Here is a 20662-nt window from a genome sequence, read left to right as displayed (position 1 = left end):
TGTGGCCAGCCTAAGGCACACCTGTGCAATAATCATGCTGTCTAATCAGCATCTTGATATGCCACACCTGTGAGGTGGGATGGATTATCTCGGCAAAGGAGAAGTGCTCACTAACACAGATTTAGACAGATTTGTGAACAATATTTGTGAGAAATGGTCTTTTGTGTGTACAGAAAATGTTTTAGATCTTTGAGTTCAGCTCATGAAAAATGGGAGCAAAAACAAAAGTGTTGCGGTTATATTTTTGTTCAGTGTAGGTTTTGCACAGTCGGTGTTCAGGTCATCCTAAAGGTGTTGGATGGGGTTTGAGGTCAGGGCTCTGTCAAGCTCTTTCACACCAGACTGGGAAAACACTTTCTCTCTGGAGCTGTTGACTCAAAGTTATAACACACTGCTGTCTGTGTGCTGTGACGTTAGTTTCCCTTCATTGGAACTACTACTAAACTTCAGGGATATCAATGTGTCCATTCAGGAAGCACAAGTGATTGTGAATCAGTTTCAGCTGCTTTGGTGCAAATCAAAGTGACAACAGGTGCAATGGAGAGGCAAAAGCAAGACAACCCCCAAAAGGGAATGGTCTCTCCTTATCCTTCCTGACTGATTCTTCTCTAGTTTGGTCTTCTGCTAGTGTACTTGTCACTACTGGTAGCATGAGGTGGTACCTGCAGCCCAATCAGGTTGCACAGGTAGTCCAGCTCCTCCAGGATGACACATCCATACGTGTATTTCTGCTGTAAAGTTTGATATTTTAACATGGGAGTCTATGGGGATTGACTCACTTTTGGAGCCAGCCTCTAGTGGCCATTATAGGAACTGCAGTTTTGGACACTTCCACGCTGGCTTCATTTTTCAGCTGCTGAGGTTTCCACTTGATCAAGACGCACACAAACAAAACACACATGCAAGTGGTGGCTCAATATTTGCTTGTCATTTATTTACGCAATATATTTATTAATATATTCATTTACAACATCTATAAAACACCTTTTGCATAAATTATGCTACTGAAAAAATAAAACACGACTGCGCAGCCAGTTTCCTTTGCCTAGTAGTTGGTTGTAAAATGAATACTGAGGAGAGACTTTTGTGAACTGCAAAGGCAAACAGAGGTACAGTGTTGACAGAGATCTTGTTTTAGTGTATCAAAAGTCAGTCATTCGTGCTGTGGGGCTACCTGCAAAAAATACATTTGAATTAGGCTAATCTTTGATCTGTAAACAAAGTCAAAACCTTTGGACATGCATGGTTAGTATGAATGGTTCCACTTGATTAATGATTATGTTAAACCAGATTGCAGTCTTCCTTTCAGTTTGTCTTCTGGAGACTGAATTCAGGATTAAACCTTGTGATGGACGTTTCTTTCTGTGATGTGTTGTACTGTGTTGCAGACGAGCTCCCCAGTATCCAAAATCCATAATAACAATCTTTAGAAAAAAGAAAATCATCATGCAACATCTTGAACATCTAGGCAAGTGCAAGCTAATAGTAAGTATCCAATACATTTTCTTTATTTTCTCTCTATTGTATATAAAGTCGAGTTGGTCCACATACGATAAAAGACACAACGTAATAATGAAGATTAAGAATGAAGTCCATCGAGCACGTGTTGGGACAAGTACCCAAACCTGAGTTTAGGTCTGGGGTTGTGTCTGCTCACATTCTTAGTTAAGACTTTGTGGAGAAAACGAAACAAGGAAATACACAGACGTCTGGAGGGAACTGCCATGACAACAACTTTGGGTTCTGTAACTTCTGAAATGAAAGCCGGTGTTCAAATAGTGGTCGGATAAATAAAGGCTTGTCGCAAAGAAAGAAGCCAAACATTGAGTTGTGGTGGAATTTCAATACGGTCTCACTCCGAAGTCGTCAAATACCGGCGCTTGGGCAGAGACTTGCGCATCAGATACCAAGATAAAAGCCGTCCTTTTACATTGCCATGAGTGTGTAACGGCACCTAATGGCGTCAGGGGGAAAGTTAAGGGGTGTAAAAGTCAGAGTAGGGTGGGCGGGTCCAACAATCACAGACTTTCACCCTTGAGCCACTGTTTGCTTCCCGTATGACAACCCAGTCTTACTCCCAAGTCGTCGAAAGCTAGCCCTTGGGCAGTGACTTGTAGCGTCAGACAGTGATGAAAAAAGTCGGCATGATACACAACCGGTTACTGTTACAGTTTAACGGTGCTCGGTGGCATCAGAGGGAAACGCGATGGGACAAGAACGAAAGTTAAGGCGACGAAAGTGCAAAGATCGGTTGGGAAGGGTGGCGGATGGGTCCAATAAACACTGACTTTCACCCAGGAGAGTGGAGCTCGCTTCCCGTAAGATTATAAAAGCCAAACCTTGTTCTTTTTTCCTAAACCAAACCACGTGTTTGTTGTAGGAGGAAAAAAAAACGTCAGTTGCATGTAAACGATAAATTTCCTGTGAAAAAGGAAGTGTGTTTGAAAGAAGACAATGCATGTAACAGTCCCAGACGGTCAACAGACGCACCCAGGTTACTTTGCACGTCATATGTAGATGCGGAACGTCCATGACCAAATGTTAATATGTGACGAGGTCGGAGTGAGAACGTGTTTGGATAGCTCACTTAATATATTCAGTATGATGTACATTTCCACAACACTGACCTCATCACTATGAGTCATGTCATTCTCACCACTCTGCTCTTCTTAACACAAACGCTGTTTTTATTCACTAAATCATCGCTTGTGCTTTGCCTTTTTTTGACACGTATAAGTTGCTGTTAATTTCTTGCAAATGTTTCAAAATAACAGCTTACAGAAAACAGCAGATAATATCCTTTGACTCTTTAAATAATATCCTCAAGGTTACTAAACACAGAAACACTGGACTCTTCTGGATAATGCAACGTTCCTTTACCTTTATGTTATGACCATCACTTTTAAATTTCAACCTTGTTTCTGGGAAATTATGTTTTGTCCATCAATTTAGCAGCCAGAGGTGCGGAGAATTCAAAGTGCTTCCTGTAGCAGTTGTGAACAAATCACGCTGCTGTAGCCGGACTGACCCAGAATCTAAAAGTGATATTGATTTAAGCTGCAGATTGTAAAATCATTTTCCCCAAAAGCGTAACTGTTCACTTCTGTCCTCCGTTAGCGGAACATGTACCAGATTTTTGGAATAAATCAGTGAAAGAAAACAGCATTTCTGACACTGAGAGCAGCAGTGTGGTGAGTAAGACGTGACTGTTGCTGTACAGATGGAATCAGTGCTGCGGAAAGAACCAGACGACTGGTAAACACGGAGCTGTCTGCATCAACAGGGGGATGTGTCTGACTACAATAGGATCAAATAAACTTTAAAAATGAAACATTAGAAATTCAGATTCAAATAAATAAATCTGCAGTTGAGGTAAACAAAGGCCTCGGCCTCTCTTTGACTAATCATGATAAATCATCTCTTGAACCGTCCTGTCTGTTGGCAGGATACTCTAAATCTTCTAGTTACCAGGCTAATGTATGGAGAGCTTAGAGTGCCATTAAACGTCTCTGCTTTCTCCCCCCATTTTAAAAGCCGTTTTTCATGTTGTTTTATTAGGGGGAAAAAATGTGCTTTTTACTGTGCTCTAGTGAGATATTATAAAATGCTGCACTGTATGGCGCTCTCTATTTTAAAATGCTGCTTTTTTACTGCATAAAATAAATGCCGTAAAAGAAAAAAAAATTGTACAGCGTTCATGAAAAATAAAATAAAAAAATGCTACTTTTTACAGCATTTTAGTGAGATAGTCAGGAAAAAAAGCCGGAAAAAAAAGGACACTTTTTAACGGTTTCAAAGAAAATAAGCTGTAAAAAAAAAAAGAAAGAAAAATGGAAAATTGCTGTAAAATGCAGCATTTTTCCATTTTTCTTTATAGCTTATTTTCTGAGTCATTTAAAAAAGCTGCTTTTTACGAAGTGACAAAAAAAAGTACAAAAAATTGAGGTGTTATTTTAAAACCCTGCTTTTAATGGTGCTTTTACATTTTTACAACTTAAAAAAAGCCTTCCAACACCAAAAAAAAATAAAAAAAATTGAGTGGTGAGTTATTTTAAAAGTGGATTATTATAAACGCTGGTTTTTAAAGAGTTAAAAAAAAGGTGAATAATATCACTCTTTATGGTGTAGAAAAAGCTGTTAAAAAAAACGCTGCTTTTTACAGCGCTTTGGTGAAATATATTAAAATAAAGTTTTTATGCTAAAAAACAAACAAAAAAAAAAACAGCAAACTGTTTTAAAATTATTTACCAGAGCATCCTAAAAAGTGGCGTTTTTGTTGAATAAAACGGAGAAAAACGCCTTTGTAAAATAAATTGGGTGAAACCGAAGGGTTTAATGGCACTCTGGGCTTTCCATACTTCCAAGGTGTTTCACAAATGACGCCGTGATGGGACTTCCTAAACAAACACGTTTATCAGCACAGCCACACAGTAACTGCAGGCCTTCACTTATCCTACGGCTTATCACGAGCTACTAGAAGAGCTGGAATGAGTTTCACGAGGTTTACAGGATCTCCTACTTCCACAGACGTCTGATTTAAGATGTGATACAACCATGTTTTTCTCCAATCTACATTACAATAGCTGAGATTCATTATAGTACAGTCAAATAACATCTGTGGTTATATAAGTCTAAGTTTCTACCACTCTGACTTCACGGACATTTCTGATATGGTAGTGATTCTAACCCTGTTGTGAAGAACACAAAGTGCAACGCTGAAGAAAAGGAAATATCAACAAACAAAAAGGTGCATGTCCATAAACGTATGTGGTAGGTAGATTCTAAAGCTTCAGTGCAATACAGACGACATTTTAAAAAAGCACTTTCTCATGGTTTCAGTGCCTCAAGGCTTTCATCCCTATCTGACAGAGAGCGGGCGGCACAGTCCTTACATCATGTCACAAAGAGTCAGAGCATGTAAACAGAGACAGAGAGAGGGACATTCAGAGAAATGGAGTTCACTTCAGTTCCTCACAGTCGTAAGAACGTGTTCTGGGCCACACTTAAGAGCACAGCAGGCAAACAGGCAGAGTCAGTTTGGGGAGGAAAAAGGACAAGAACATTAAGGTACAGAGTTACAACACGAGACAGGCCCACCTGAACACAGGCAGAGTCGAACGGAGTGGTAATATACATCACGTACTGTCTGCCATGATCCCAGTGGAATGTGGAGCTTTCAAACACTGGTGGCTTCAAACTCTGTGAGTTCGGTGTGATCGCTGTCCAAGAGCTGTGGCTTGAAATGTTCACAAAATCATATAAGAACGTCTAAAATAAATAGCAAAGGAATGTTTGTGTGGAGAGGAGGAGCATCATCCAGCTAACGCCTACGTAAAGCACAAGTTTAACTTCACATTTTAAACTCTGGTTTATATCAACTTGGAAGTTGTTTTTATAATTTCGGCCATCATTTCTATCAGTTATCAAACAGGGTGAGAAACACCAGCAGTCCGACGGTAAGGCAGGTTGTAAATAAGCAGACAGTTTATCCACATTACGTAAACAACTTTTCATTTTTCTGGAGTTAAAACTAAAAGTGAGCCCGTCTGAAACACTGCTTATAATCCTTGAATGCAAAGGAAAACTGTGTGCGCATAACTACGCCAAGTAAGATGGGTCAAAGTTAAATCAGATCAGAAGTCTGTCTGTAAACTGATCAGTTAAACTTCCGCCTTTAATTTCTCCCCCAAATATGGTTGGTTAACCTGAGGGTTTGTGAGGGAGCATCACTCTGACTGTCAATGCGCAAATAGTCGGGCGCATTGAAAAGAATGCCAAGAAAGGCAGGTGCATTTAAAGTGAAACTTAAGCGTTCATTTTGCGGGGTCTAAAAGTTTGCATTCACTTGCAGCAGCTGCTCCTCTCTGATCAAACAGCTCTGAATGGCTTGGGCTGATCGATTATCCACCCTGTGAGTCACAATCTGCTGCTGAGTATTAAAAACAAGACAAAAGAATTCATGGAGAGCTCTGCCTGCGCTGCGATCACCAACTGCAAAAAACTCAGAATGTTGTAGAATTTCGCTTATAATTAATTTCGTTTTTGAACAGTATTCGGAAAAACACAGGGATAGACATTGTTTCTCAATTTCAACTCCATTCTCAGATCTCGAGTTGCTAATAGGACTGTAAACATTACCTGACATATATATGGAGGTCTTGGGCTGCTTATCTGTTATCTGGATACTAGCTGGCTACACCAGAACCATTGACTGTATAAAATAATGGGCCTACTTGATGTCACCTGTTGGTTTGCAGACTATCGTTCTGAAGTCTCGAGTTCTGCATTTCAGCCGTCGCTATCTTGTACTATCTTTTTTAGCCAAAAGTAACCATATTCAGACCAGAGGGGGGCGCTGTAGAGTAGTTATATAAATGTTGACCATTTACAGTTTTCATGAATGTTGTAATTAGCTATGGTTACCAAAACTGGTTTTTGTACCAGGTTGTAAACATGTTTACTTCTGCTCTAAAGTTGGGCATTTCAACATGGTCGGTCTGTGGGGATTGAGCTGCTTCTGGAACCAGCCCCAAGTGGCCATTTGAGGAACTGCAGTTTTTGGCACTTCCTTGATGGTGTCATTTTTCAGCCTTGGAGGTTGCTGCTCAACCTGTATCCCCCAAATATTGTCCGTTGCCCCCCTGCAGGCACACTGTGGTCAGTCTGATAGGCGATGGGTTCTGAAATTGACATACAAGTAGTCATTTGACCCACTGTGGAGTGACCCATATTGGTTAGCACAGCTTTACAAACTAATTGTCTCACTGCTGGTGTTTCTTGACATGTCTGACTTCTTTTCAGCTATGTCACTTTGTTCTCGTGTACAATGTAATTACTGCTGATAGAAATGATGGGCAAAATTACAACAACATTGAGGGAGCTGAAATTATCCTCGAACTTTGGCAAGACTTCACTGGAAGGCCTCACAAGGAGTCATAAAAACAGAAAAATGAGGCCTGTGTTCAGACAACACATATATAAAATGCTTTTAAAATACAAAACACAAAATCAGCGGTATTCAGCACCGAGGCGGCCATATTGGAAGCAGTGGCTGAGAAAATGTGGGCTTTTTTGGGTCAGTTCACCCAAATTTAAACAGATCCAATTTTCTTAGTTTTTCTTTTGTCTTTGTTCAATCTATAAGCACCACAAATTAAATTCCATTCACCTGTGTTAAATTGGAATGGAGTCATTAACTTTGGAGACAATATCTCAAAGCTTGATAAAATAAAACCAAACCCATCTGCATGGCGTGACACCTGGGGTTGCTTGTCATTAACTCCTGCCTACATTTGTACTTGGATTATTTTAGTTTCTTGTAGCTAGCATGTGGTCAGCACGATGAGAGATGTCCACGACAGTTCAAGCCATAGCTATGTGGGATTTGTGGAGCAAACACAAAGCCTCTATATGACGATGTAATGGGACTGAAAACATCCTGAAATGTATATCACGTTTCTAATGTGACTGTAATGCAAATGAAAGCATATCATTTTTTGAAATGACGAACTCTTCAGTCGTGATGTCCAACGGTGAACTTGAACAAAGATAAGAAGCCTCAGTCTGTGGTGAGGGGGCAAAGACAGGCAGACAGCTCAACGAAATAAACTTCGATCAGTGTAAACGGGGAGCAGAGTCATCTGAGGGACTGACAGGATGGACTACAGAGTTTGACGACTGCTGGACATTTTCACCTCGGTCAGACCCAAAGGACACGAAGGGTCCGACCAGGCAGAGTGTCCCGCTTAATGGCTTGGGTTTCAGTTGGCTTCAGGTTCATAAATATCAACAGAGAAAACAATGTAATCAGCGAAATTTGATCCTAAGTCAGCTCGGGACAAAACTACTACCTCTCTGGCTCGGCTTGGAAATCAGATTCTTTTTCAGCTTCACCCCCCCTTCGCATTTTCAGGCCCGAGTCAGGACAGAGGCAGGACGGAGTCTGCAGAGGACTCGATGTGCCGGTCTTCACTGAGGCAGGGGGACGATGACCTCCACGTAGTTGATGGGGAAAAAGCCGGACTCGCCGTTGATCATGCCCTCGTACCAGTTCTCGTCTATCTGGTTGGTGAGGATGATGATGTCACCTTCTTTGAAGCCCAGCTCGCCTTCGTTCTCTGGCTCGAAGTCATAGAGAGAGCGGCAACACGGCTGGTCCAACACCTCCGACTCTGCACCGACAGAAAACAATATTACATGACTGTATAACTATATCACTCCAATGGTTTCTTTCCTACCTTGTATGTTACTAAATGGTATGTACTAAATACTAATGCCAAAATGCATCAAGCAGTGGCGATGCAAAGGTTTCTGCGGCTGGGAGGAGTGTTCATGTTTTTCAGGAAGGTAGGAATTGTTTGTAACATACGTCAACATGTCATTGGAGTCACAGGACTCTGTTTATTGACTGACTATGCTAAAAGTTAGAGACTATCTCCAACTTCTGGTTTGGCCACAGAATCAAACGGCCGCAGCTCAGAGCAACCGCCACAGCTTTCCATAGCAACTGCATGGCAGCTCGCCTCAGGCCGTACTTCACTGTTGCTTGGTGTGTTTTTTTTGACACAAGGCTGCAACTTTGAATTACTTTCGGGGGTTTTTTTAATCACAGTTTTTTCAAAGAAAACAATAAGACAAGTCAATAAAGACAAGAAGACGAGGCAATAAAATGTCTGAAGACAATCTTTTGACGTCTTTTCATTGCTTTGACAAAAACTCCAGCTGCTGACAAAACCATTTAAATGTGTCTGAAAGCCCAGAAATCCCAGTAAGAGGACCTTGAGTGGATGGAGTTTGCTCAGTTGTCAATACTCAGTACCGATACTGAACCATCTCCATGACAACCAAAGCAAACTCCATTTACTGATGAAGGTCATGAGATGTGGTTAAAAACACATTAAAAAGTTAGTAAGTCGACCTTGAGTTAAGATTTTTTAAAAGATTTTTTTGTCATCTCAATGACAACTGAACAATTCACTGATGAAGAGTGTGAAACACAGTTTGAAAGTGCAAAATAAAGCAAGTAAGGGGACCTTGAGGGTTTGCTCATTTGTCAGTATGACTCCATGACAACTGAGCAAACTCCATCCACTGTAGAGGTATAGTATGTTTTTCTACAGGGTTCACACACATTTTTACTTATTAATTTTGTAAAACTTTTTTCATAACGCTTCCATAATATTTTACCCCACATTCATGATAAGTAGTTTAAAAAAGGAGAGGCTATATAGATATCATAGGGCACAATATCTATTACACCAGTATGCTGTGCCTTCAGACAGGCACTGCAGCAAAAATGGAGAATATGGAAAGGAATGCCTTTGTGTGTGCACATACAGTAGACACAAAGTGGTAACATTATGTGGCATGAAATGTGTGCTGACGCTGGTGGTCTGTTTAGCAACCTCTTGGCTGTCTTAATGTTTTTTCCCTTCATCATGGCTGACCAGAGCTGCCTCCCCCATGTTGCGTAGCCAACCTGGCCAGGGTCTGCCTCTCTCTTGAGCAGTGTATTATATTTGTCTTTGAAAGTCATGCTGATACGCCACTGGTAGTGCTTGCTAACTTTACTAGCATGTAAACTATCTGCATACTAGAGCTGCACAATATATTTTTTATCGTCATTCTGATGTCGAATTCAGCAATAACGGAAGCGACTGTAGTTTACAAGATCATGAATTAACTTCGCACTCATTTTAAAGTGTTGTTTGACCCTCACATCTGCGTTAAAAGCAGCTGTATCATGGCTTGATAACGCAGGATTCATTGATCAGCACAGATGTGAGTGCAGAGTCAGTGTGTGTTACTCACGGTGAACATTGCCATTGGTAGTGGGGCTGTCAGGCCATGACAGTGGAACAGAGGTTATATGATCAGCTGGGTGAGATGTGAAGACAAGTGAAGATGGTGGTGAGCACAGGACAACACAAAACAATGCACACACTCAGATTATGATGGAAAAATCATCCTAAATGTGCCGTTAAATCTGCAGTGTGCCACTCCACACTGCATGAACACTAGTTGTATCTGACATACACCAGCAGAGGGCAGCAATGTTTTCTCAGATACTGCCAAAGAAGAGATGAGGAGGTAAATCTCTTTTCACCTGGTATCAACATGTGTGCTAACCACAGTGACTCCACTTTAAAATAAGGAGCTTAAAGAGACAAACTACATGCCCTCAGTTTGTCAGCACACAGGTTGAATTATGTTTCTAGATCTGAGTGAGCGATCAAGTTTCCTTCACAGTTACAGCTTGAGTTTTAACAACAAACACAAAGGGTTTGTCAGGATACCAGTGGATCAAGTGAGACGTTCACTGTCAGTAAATATTCTATAACAGTGTGCATGATGATCTGCATTTGGTGAGGGAAGAGAAATACACTGAGTGCATTACATGTGATCCAGCCACAGTGTGTGTGAGACGTCAATAGCAGGTGGGGGGGAGCACACATGAGCAGAGCCTTAACACTATAAAGGAATACCTACTTTTCCCATTGACTGTGTGGTTGATCTGGATATCTGTAAGGGATAACAGAAATAAAATGTACACTCGAACTTAAAGCAAACATGAAGATGGGGCTGACAGAGAAAATCACAGAAAAGAAAGAAAAAGCAGGGGTGAGATAAAGACGGGTGTGTGGCAGCTGTACCGGTGGATTTGAGAGAGGAGCTGTAGGTCAGGCCGTTGTGCTGACTGTTGTCCAGGGTCTCCATGCTGCTCCTGACGGACTTTGGTTTGAACTCTCTCTTGGGCCGGCTGCTAGCTGTGGATATCCTGAGGTGAGAGGATAACAGGGTGATAAAAACTTGTTCCATTCAGCAAAACAAATCAGTTTTCTCATACATCACAGGATGAGAGAAAAGTATCATTTGGGTTTTGGTAGTGAAACACAGATATTTCATTGGCTGTGGTATTAAGACAGTTAGTACGATGCGGAGCACTAATCATGGCCGCTCTCGGATTGATCCCACGTGTTGACAAAAACAACACACAGTCAGTGTGGCTGTTAGTGTGCCTCCATTATGACAAAGAACATTGAGTGAAATGACTTTCTGAACAGCAGGACCAGAGCGAAGCTGTGACTCTCCCACAGGGCATGAACACTGCAGAGTAATTACTAACAGCAAAGTGAAGTGTGGCCTTCAGTACCTCTTCTGCAGCTTTCCGCTGAGCTCCTCCAGGATCTCACACGACTGCCTGTGGTACTCTACGGCCGCCTCGATCAGTGCTGCCAGCTGGCTCACCTGCTCCACCTGTTGGCCACAGGAAAACACAAAAACACGTGCGTTAAATTCCCCTCTAGCAAAGTGACATAACTCCTTAAAAACACTCTGGCACACACAAATAAAAAAACTCACAGTGTTAAGTGGTGATGTGACTTTCTGTATACTGAACGTCAGCGCACTGGAAAATAATAACTAGGCCTGTCTCTTCACAACGTAGTGTGACTCACACTGAAGTCTGAGGCTAAATTCTAAAATCTTCATCTTTATTTCAACAACTGCAGTAAAAATATAACCTGCCTGTTTGTTATTTATTTATTTAGATGTCTACAAATGAGCACATATGTACAATTTTTCATGAAAACTTTGTCATAGTTGCACCTGACAAACTTGATGAGCGTATCTTGTTTGGGATGAGGTCAGATGAGGACTCGAGATGTATCACGCATCTCCAACTTGCTCCTGGGACTCACGCTGAGTGGAGCATTCACATATCACTGAACACAATCCCACCTCAGAACAGGGTTTGACTGCTTACTCATGCAGCACTAACTTTCAGAAAAAGGTAAACTCCTAGGAGAGAGTGTGACGTCTGTGTTTTACAGCACTGACAGATGAAATGATTTGCAGTTTTCTGACAGCTGCAGTCAGACATACTGAGCTGAGAAAAACAGAATGAACATAGCTCAGCGCATCAAGTGCACTGCAGCTCGTCAACAGATGACCACACAAAATTATTACCATTTTTATTGAAAGCTCTGTACCTCCTCCACCTCTGCGTTAGCTTAAAACTCATGTGTGGACACGGACTAATTAAAGTTGATTTCCCATCTGAAAAGCCGATCTCCAGAGCTATGACTCACCAGCCAATATCTTTTTGGCCATTGTCTTTATATTAACGGGACTGTGGGTCGTTTAGCTCGGGATATTTCACGACTTCAACAACAAGTCTCTCCTCATCCATTGTTCATCACACAAGAGAGACACAGCAACAGCTACAGAGGTCTCTTTATGCATCAGAGGTGAGGAGAGGAGTCGAACTGCCATAGGAGCAGAGAAAGAGCTGCTACAGGAGCTGGTCTGTACAAGCAGAGAGCGAGTGGGGGAAAATGAATTTCATACTCGGGGTGATGGCAGCATAAGCGTTCATCTTCTCTTAAACATCAACCTTAAAATGTTAACACACTGGTGTGGGGTTGTACATTTAAAATAACAGGGGCGTTGTTCACTGCTGGTGGGTTTTGGCCTTAACTGTGCAGGAAAGCATCAGTTTTGTTGTTAGTTTACTGACATGTTTTAATTGCCTTATGTTTAATACTCCCCAATTTGTCTATTATTTATTTAGAAGTCCTGTCCTGTCTTACATCATTCTCCAGGAAGTTGAACATGCTCCTCTCGGCCAGCTCTTTGCTCTCGTCAAACTTCTCCACAGCCTGTCGGATCTCCTCGTCTGGAATCTTCCCCTGACGCTTCTTCTTATAGTCAAAGTCTAACCGGCGGCCCTCCAGCTTCTTCAGGTGGTGCTGCAAACACAAACAACACGTGTCAAAACTGTTCTTCTGCAAACTCTCTGACTGACATAACAATATCAGTAACAATACAAACTCACACATCCTGCATTTTCCCTGGATTTTGCGCTCTTGACTTTCATGATATTCTTTGGTACAGACAGCTGCAGATGTGATGCAGCGGCACAGAGGAGGAGAGACTTTCCACCATAAGGCTCCGAGATAACATTATCTTCTCTCTTCTGCTTGGAAGTGGTGATTTTACAGCTCACAGCAACTTAATACAGCACAGTCTCTGGCTTTTGAACTCATACCAAAAAGAGCAGTGTTTCCCCTATATGCAACTAACAGCGGCGTACCGCCGTTTACAATTCTCTTCTGCCCTCTTGGGCCGCATTTTCCTGACCGAAGGCGACCCGAGTCCGAGACAATTATAACCGAGCACGGCACTAATGGAGCGGAGCCTGTGTTGCGTTCAGGCGTCACGTAAATAACAAATTCCAGGACCTGAATAGGCCATAGCAAAACACAGCAGCATGTCAAGTGGGCCGAACCCGAGCAAAATACCGTCAAATACCATGAAACCGATATGATTTTTTTTAAAAATGTGACATGAAAATTTTGTCATACCGCCCAGCCATAAGTTTCATTAAAAAGTGAGTGAAACAAATCAACCACAGACTAACAGTCATAAATAATAAAGTAATAGTGCTTATAATCAGTTGTTCATGAGTTCTTTGTGAAACCAGATAAAATTAATAAACACCCCAGGTTCAGCGCAAGCAGCATGACCTGCTGTCATTAACGGGTGGTTTTATGGTGTGGTATTAATAGCGGTATCAAATGGACCGAAAACCTAAAACACACTGTTTGCATACTGTAAATGAAATGACTGTAACATTAAAGCAGATGCACGATCACACTGATCCGACAGCAGATTACAAACACTTCTTGGCACATCCTGGAAGTGTTGTCACATTTCCCCTGTGGTGCAAACACTCATCAGAACAGAATTATACTATAGCTTGTGTTTCACTTTGTATAAGTTCTGTTACAGGACGCTGTGACGTACCGTGATCTCTTTGAGGTCCTTGTCCTGTAGATTCTGCAGAGGGTCAATAAAGTTCTGTTTGACATTTATGTCCAGGGAGTCCTTCACATCTGCCATCTGCCTCATGGCCTCACCCATGTCCACCAGAGCACAGCCTGCAGGACAGAGAGACAAATACTCATTTTGAAATCCTACATTTAGTGGATTCAAAGTCTAAAATTTTCAGGATAGAAATTTCTTACTTGCCCCTTTAGTCACTTTGCCTTTAAATATTAACTTGTTATAATATTTCAGTGCTTTCCGCCACTATCTAAGAATTTCTGGAACATGAGAAAGAGTACCAAAAACGGAGTCCTCTCCCAGCTCATGGCCGTAGCGCAGCATGCAGTCTCCCAGCAGGCCTTCAGTCTGAGGGTAGCCGGTGGTCTTCACCTGTCCTCGGATCTTTGACACTGTGTTCAGCATGTTCAGTTTGGCTCGAGAGGCTGCGATGGAAAACAATGAATAAATCACATATTGGACTCATTTTGCGTCACAGTGTAAAATGTACTGGCAGATTAAATAACAGCAAAATAAAGTATGAAGCATCTTTTTTTTGTTACCTGGGTTAGGCTGGAGGTATTCTTGTGTTTTGGCCAAGAGGTCAAACACGGACTTGTTGGTCACGTCAATTTTCTGATGAGAGCGAGACAACAACTTTAAAAATTAGAGATATTGTAGTTGTGTGTAAATATTTTCTTGTTCTATAGAGTATTTGAAACTTTACATTCAGTTCATGATTCATTTTAAAGTGGGCTCATTGTCAAAAATTACAAGTAATTGTTTTAATATCAGCATAGTTACTTCTGCTTGTTTGTTTTAGACATTGAAATTCAGAAAATCAGTGACCATCACCGAAGCTGAAGATGAGTAGAAAAGGACTTTCAGTTGGACACTCTTATCTCCTGCCTGTACTAAATGAAATCAACCCAGTGCCACCATGTGTAACGCTATACATTATGTTACCTGCTGAGCAGACAGTACTGAACTCACCCTCTCCATCTCCATGAAGTCTTCATTGAGCTTCGTCCCCTCTGCCCCGCTGATCTTTTCACTGAGTAGCTGCACAAAGAGAGCAGAGAAAGAATTAAAGAGGACTCAGAGACACAAAGGGACAGGACGAGGGTTAATCTTTTAACATTTTTGTTTGTCTCATTTTACAATTTCAACAGTACAGTGCTTGACTTGATATTTATTAGTTAAATTTAGGACATTTGTGTCCAAAAATAAAAGTAATCATATCTCAGTAAAGCCACGACCCAGCAGTTGTTCCATTATTCACTGTCTAGCATCATCAGACTTTGTCTCATCCTCACAATCTGTCTCTCTGCTGTTCAGGATAAATAAAGTTAAGCTGTACAATATCAGGAAAAGAACATGCTGTATAGAGCCTGTAACAATAACCACATCACCGCAGCCTTGAAGTCACCACCGTCATCAATGCGTTTTTTTTCTCAGCCGATAAATGTAATTCATTGAATACTGTGCTACTTTGGCTCTGACGCAGCTGACTGTCTCTGCCTGCAGTCACCTCCATTACAAACAAACCCAGCTGCACCTGTTGGTCACAAACATTGTGTGTGTTTCCTGCTTGTTGCATCAAATCAATGACTGGTTGAAGGGATAGTGCACCAAAAAATAAAAATTCAGCCATTATCTACTCACCCATATGCCGAGGGAGGCTCAAGTGAAGTTTTAGAGTCCTCACATCCCTTGCGGAGATCCAAGGGGAGAGGAGGTAGCAACACAACTCCACCTAATGGAGGCTGACGGCGCCCCAGATTCAAACGTCCAAAAACACATAATTGAAACCACAAAATATCTCCATACGAGACCAGCCTGTGAAGCACACATGAAGGCGGTGCCCATGTCTCACGGCCTCGCGCAAGCGCGCACACATGAGCGCGGTGTACAGAGAGGCAGTCAGAGCTACAGGCTACAATGAGGCTAAAAACAGAGTTTAAATGATGTTTTTCCAAACAACTTTTTATGTCGGGGCTTCAGGACACTTGGATCACTACGGACGAGCAGTATGGAGATATTTTGTGGTTTCAATTATGTGTTTTTGGACGTTTGAATCTGGGGCGCCGTCAGCCTCCATGAGGTGGAGTTGTGTTGCTACCTCCCCTCCCCTTAGATCTCCGCAAGTGTTGTGAGGACTCTAAAACTTCACCTGAGCCTCCCTCGGCATATGGGTGAGTAGATAATGGCTCAATTTTCATTTTTGGGTGCACTATCCCTTTACGTCAGATGCAACCTTTCCTTGAGCTATGTCGAGGTACAATAAAGTCTAACCCAAACCAAAACCAACTGTTCACAAACTGCTAGACCGGTTTACATTTAGAACATGTGACTTGACTGTGAGTGAGTATCAGCTCTCTGTAGCTCTGCAGCAGCTTCTTCTCTGCTGCACCACGTCTTATGTTTCACTTTGACACAGTTTATCAGGACTTTTCATGACTTTTGTTATTGCTTTCTAACAGATGTGACTTAAAATGCTGCAAAGTACAAAACTTGAGACAAAAGGGACAAAAAGGTCCGTGACTCTGATGGAGATATGCCTCCTTTCAGCTTGTTAGCATTAGACCTTTTTCCTGTTGACCTATTACGTCCCAGACCAAACAATCGCCACTCTGTGTTTTGCTTCCATTCATGTATTGACTCCTCGTCTGTCCAAAAAATGGTTCTGGAACGATTCTGGATGTAGATTTCACCACGTTGTTACCAGCTTCATCTTTTGTTACACATTTATTGCTATTCGACTTCTCAATCAAAGCCCAGAGCAGTAACTGTGGAGCATGTGCAGAGCACCTCGGCTAGTTTGGGTCTGACTGGAGTAATTTGACTCCCAATAACATTATCTGGGTGTGTCAGTCCAACTTTGAGAAATCTGATTTAGTACGATTTCAGTTGGACTAACATGTTTACATGTACTTTAAAAGTCCAGTTTAAGTCAGACTAACACAACAAATCCATTTTCTCTAATGTCATGTAAACTAGTGGTTCCCAACTGGTGGGTCGCCGTCCAAAAGTGGGTCACAGGTCCATTCTGAAAGGACCGCAAGTGACTCACAAAGTTAGTAAAAAAACACACTTTATTTTTAATTACAGTAAATTTCCAGCACAGATTTAGTTGTTTAGGAAATTGACAGTTTCAGTTACTGGCACTAGACGGTATGAGGACATCCACGATCGACACTTGTGCCTCAGCAGCAGTAACACTTCTGACCCTGCATGGTTTTAAAGGGTGTATCAAACAGAGGAATGGGACTTTGACACAATTCCCTGGTAGATTTAAAGAGGATTAAAATTCTGTGCACACAAATAGTGGACTAATACTGAAAGATTTGGGGCAGTTGGCCAGCTACAGTATTACTGCAGGTCAGTCACTGAGTTCTACAACTGAAACATCAAGCTTTACCTAATTTATGAGTTACTGTAATTATGTGTTGTAGTTTTCTTTCTGAGGAGCTCACTTTCATATCATTCTGCCTCATGCACCTCTACCTCATCAGAGATTTTCTGCATTACCAAGACAACCTTTGAAGAACCCTAATGGGAGCAACCACCTACTTCTGTCTGTTATTTCTTTGGGGGATGTTGCATAATTCTTCTTTTTCTCAAGGCTTTTTCAGTCTTCTACTTATCTCTACAGTTAGGAGACCTTTTATGCTCATTTTCAGGTCCATACTTGTATTTTGGGTTTCTACTAGAACATCTTTACACACCTTAATGTTCAAAAAACACTAATTTCTTCATACTGTCTGTGCTATAACACCTGTATTCACCCTCTGTCTGAAATGCATTTTCTAAACCAAAAACTTCTCAACTGAACATGTTCCACCAGGAGTATGATCAAAATCAGGGAGAAATGAACAACATCAGCAACCAAGATTCCTTGAAGTTAGCATGACGCTACATGTAGCAGTTTAGGCTACATAACGTACACACTTGCAGTAGCGTGTATTCAGAACGGTCTGCTCACAGGGATTACTTTTACAGACGTTCACCTCATTTAATACGAACATCTGACAGTGTATAATCATACACACTGCTCAAAAACATTACTTAATCATCACAGTATAACACCAAGTCAGTTAAACTTCAGGGATATCAATCTGTCCATTTAGAAAGCAAACCTTTCACATAGCCGCTATATTATGGAGCTGTCCCTCCAAACGCGGCAGTCCAAGGGCCAGTCCCAATACCCTCCCTTAGCCCTACCCCTGCATTTGCACGTTCCCATGAGGGGTAGTGGTGTCCCAATTCCTTTTTGCGTGTAGGGGTAGGGGGCATTACAAGGGGTAGTGGGTATGAAACTATCCCTTCGGAGCGAGGGATTTCAGATGCTGACTTGCCAGCGAGGGGTAGACGTCGCCATGGCTACCACCGAGCAAGAGACGGGGGAAAAAGCTCATACATAGCTAACATTACCGTTGTCAGGTTGCTTGTTAGCTAGTTAGCTAGCTCGCATTATCTGGCTTCTGTCATCTGTCCTGTTCTGCAAAATTCTTGCATTTTTCACATTATGATAACACGCCAGCTAGTATAACTATGCTGCTAATGTTAGCTGGTTAGCTAGCTAGCTAGATAGCAGAAGTCCCCTGTCGTCTGTCGGTTACTGTGGGTACTCACTCTCTCAATGGATGACACAACACAACTGCAGGGTCTTCCTTTGGGAGCAGTTTAGTAAAGTGGCTGCAGGTACGTGGCAGACGGTGACAGACACAGCACAGCTAAAAGTAGTCCAATTAGCAGCTCTGCGAACAGCACAACCTTTAACAGGAAGCTCATAAGTGGGAAAACCTGGAGATCGACCCAGAATAGAAACAAGACTTGAGTCACCAGGACTGGTGCTGTGTGGCAGGGTTATCAGTCGTCACATATGGAATATGATGATTAATGTAACTGAAGAACAGATGCTCAAACACTTTAGAAGCAGGGTCTTGATATTGGCAGACAGCACAAGGCTCCACACTCAAAGGGAACATGAACCCAAAGCAACTTTGAACATGATTAAAGCAGTGTGCATCACAACACGCCCCCTCTTCTCAGGGTCAAACCTTAGTCAAATCCAAACACAAACACATTATAAACTATACTGTATGCTGGGATCCGAGTACATACTCTCTCTCATCAAAGTGGTATTCACAAATATTCATAAATCAACTTAGAAATCGTAGAAAAGCGTCATGTATTATGAGGTCTGACCACAGGACATTCTGCTTATCCGATGACGTGTCTAATTACTATGAGAAAAGTCAAACTGTCACCGATCAAACAGTCATACCTGGAAACTACCATGTCATTTACAACTCCAGTTAGTCATCATTTCAAAAGGAAATCCTCGGAGCAGCGCTGTAAATGACACATAAATGACACCGTGATCGGCAGTCAGGCCTCAGTGGCTGAGTATCAGTCATACTGTCGCACCAGATAGCTGGCATGTGATCACAGGCTCCTTATCTTCCACTCACCAAAGTCTGTATTATCTATGATCACTGAGCTTGTAATCTCTTTCAGCGACCAGCTTACTATAGCAATAACATTACAAGAAATCTGAACAGTGATTTCTCTGAACTGCTCAGGCTCATGCCAGCCACCAAGCTAATGTGTACAGTAATGGTATAACATTAAAACAATGTGACTGTGAGACAGTACAAACAAACTCACTAAGCACGGCAGTGGTAGATCAGCAACTCCCATGTCCCCAAAGATAAAACTACTGTTTTTGTCACTAAGGTCTGGTGGCTTTGAAGAGAGCTCAGATAAAGGCTTGTTGTTTTGACCACAGATAACAGCACTGGACAACTTCACAACTGAACTCACCACGTAACATGAGCGTAGCAACAACTCCCACAATCCCACGCTACTTTACGACATCATCAAAGTCCATCTCTCATTACTGTTTAAATTGAGAGACCCTGAGCAGTAGAAACTACATTCTCTGCATTTAACTTACATCCAGGTGATGAAAGCTCACATTGTGCCTTTCTTACCATCAGCTGTCTGGCAGATTTTAACTGTTCTGGAGCACAGAGTATAAAAATGTGTTCATGTTTCTCTCCTGACACTTTAAGAATAAACATTACATTGATCGCCCCCAGGCCAGTCAGTGTAATTATCAAAGTGCCAACGTGGTGAAGAAAGACATTACTTTTATCAAAGGCCGATCCAAGACATCCAAGATATCAGCCATTCAGGTCGGGGCTGATGTTCAGACTAATGACTTACTTGTTAATTCAATTATTTAAATGGCCTGAATCTATTGATTTGACTTGAAGAGAGTTTTGCAGGGTTATTCAGTTATTGTTTAGATTTGTTGTTTAGACATTACCACCATATTTCATATTTCTATCATGGTACCAGTATTTCTGTAACTCTGTTTTGTCTTTATCTTTGACTGTATTTTGCTGTTTTATCTGCTACAGCAATAAGTTATCATTTCATCTCTGCTTATCTAAATCTTATTGTTTTTACTCACTTTATACTGATGTCTAGAGCTGCCCCCTAATAGTCCACCAAACGTCAATCCACCACAATTGCCATTAGTTGGCAAGATTTCATTGGTCGCTTAGTCACAGAAAAAACAAACGTGAAACTGCGCCTTGTCAAAATAAATCCAAACCTATATGACTGGACCATGTGTGACTTTACTTTGAAAGGACAGACACAGAAGTGTCCACGCTCAGCAGTCAGGTTAATTTCCAGGGCTGGTACCTGCAGTTATTCCACAGGCTAGTTAATAACATGTCGGGCAGGAAATCCAAAGTGTGGAGGGCAGCCCTACTGGCGTCCTCATGGAACCCTACACAACATATCTTGTGTTAAATGGTGT

General features: G+C 41.7%; 1 protein-coding gene across 2 annotated transcripts in view; it reads right to left on the bottom strand.

Moving 5' to 3' along the window:
• Positions 1-913: 913 nt before the first annotated feature.
• Positions 914-20662, bottom strand: part of sh3gl3a (SH3-domain GRB2-like 3a) — a 47350-nt gene continuing 27601 nt past the window's right edge. The window contains exons 2-11 of one of the 2 annotated variants that reach the window (XM_050052856.1): positions 14818-14886; positions 14388-14460; positions 14127-14270; positions 13807-13940; positions 12591-12749; positions 11153-11256; positions 10653-10777; positions 10489-10521; positions 9811-9876; positions 914-8171 (exon numbers count right to left, since the gene is read on the bottom strand). In XM_050052856.1, the coding sequence (XP_049908813.1) occupies positions 7969-8171; positions 9811-9876; positions 10489-10521; positions 10653-10777; positions 11153-11256; positions 12591-12749; positions 13807-13940; positions 14127-14270; positions 14388-14460; positions 14818-14886 (1110 nt within the window). In that variant the 3' untranslated portion in view covers positions 914-7968. The remainder of the gene's footprint in view (positions 8172-9810; positions 9877-10488; positions 10522-10652; positions 10778-11152; positions 11257-12590; positions 12750-13806; positions 13941-14126; positions 14271-14387; positions 14461-14817; positions 14887-20662) is intronic. The other variant, XM_050052864.1, reaches the window with a different exon arrangement.

This window comes from Epinephelus moara, chromosome 1 (assembly GCF_006386435.1).
Source record: "Epinephelus moara isolate mb chromosome 1, YSFRI_EMoa_1.0, whole genome shotgun sequence".
Classification (NCBI taxonomy): Eukaryota; Metazoa; Chordata; class Actinopteri; order Perciformes; family Serranidae; genus Epinephelus; species Epinephelus moara.
The sequence above is the reverse complement of the archived record's forward strand: the minus strand, read 5'-3'. Positions and strand labels throughout refer to the sequence as shown.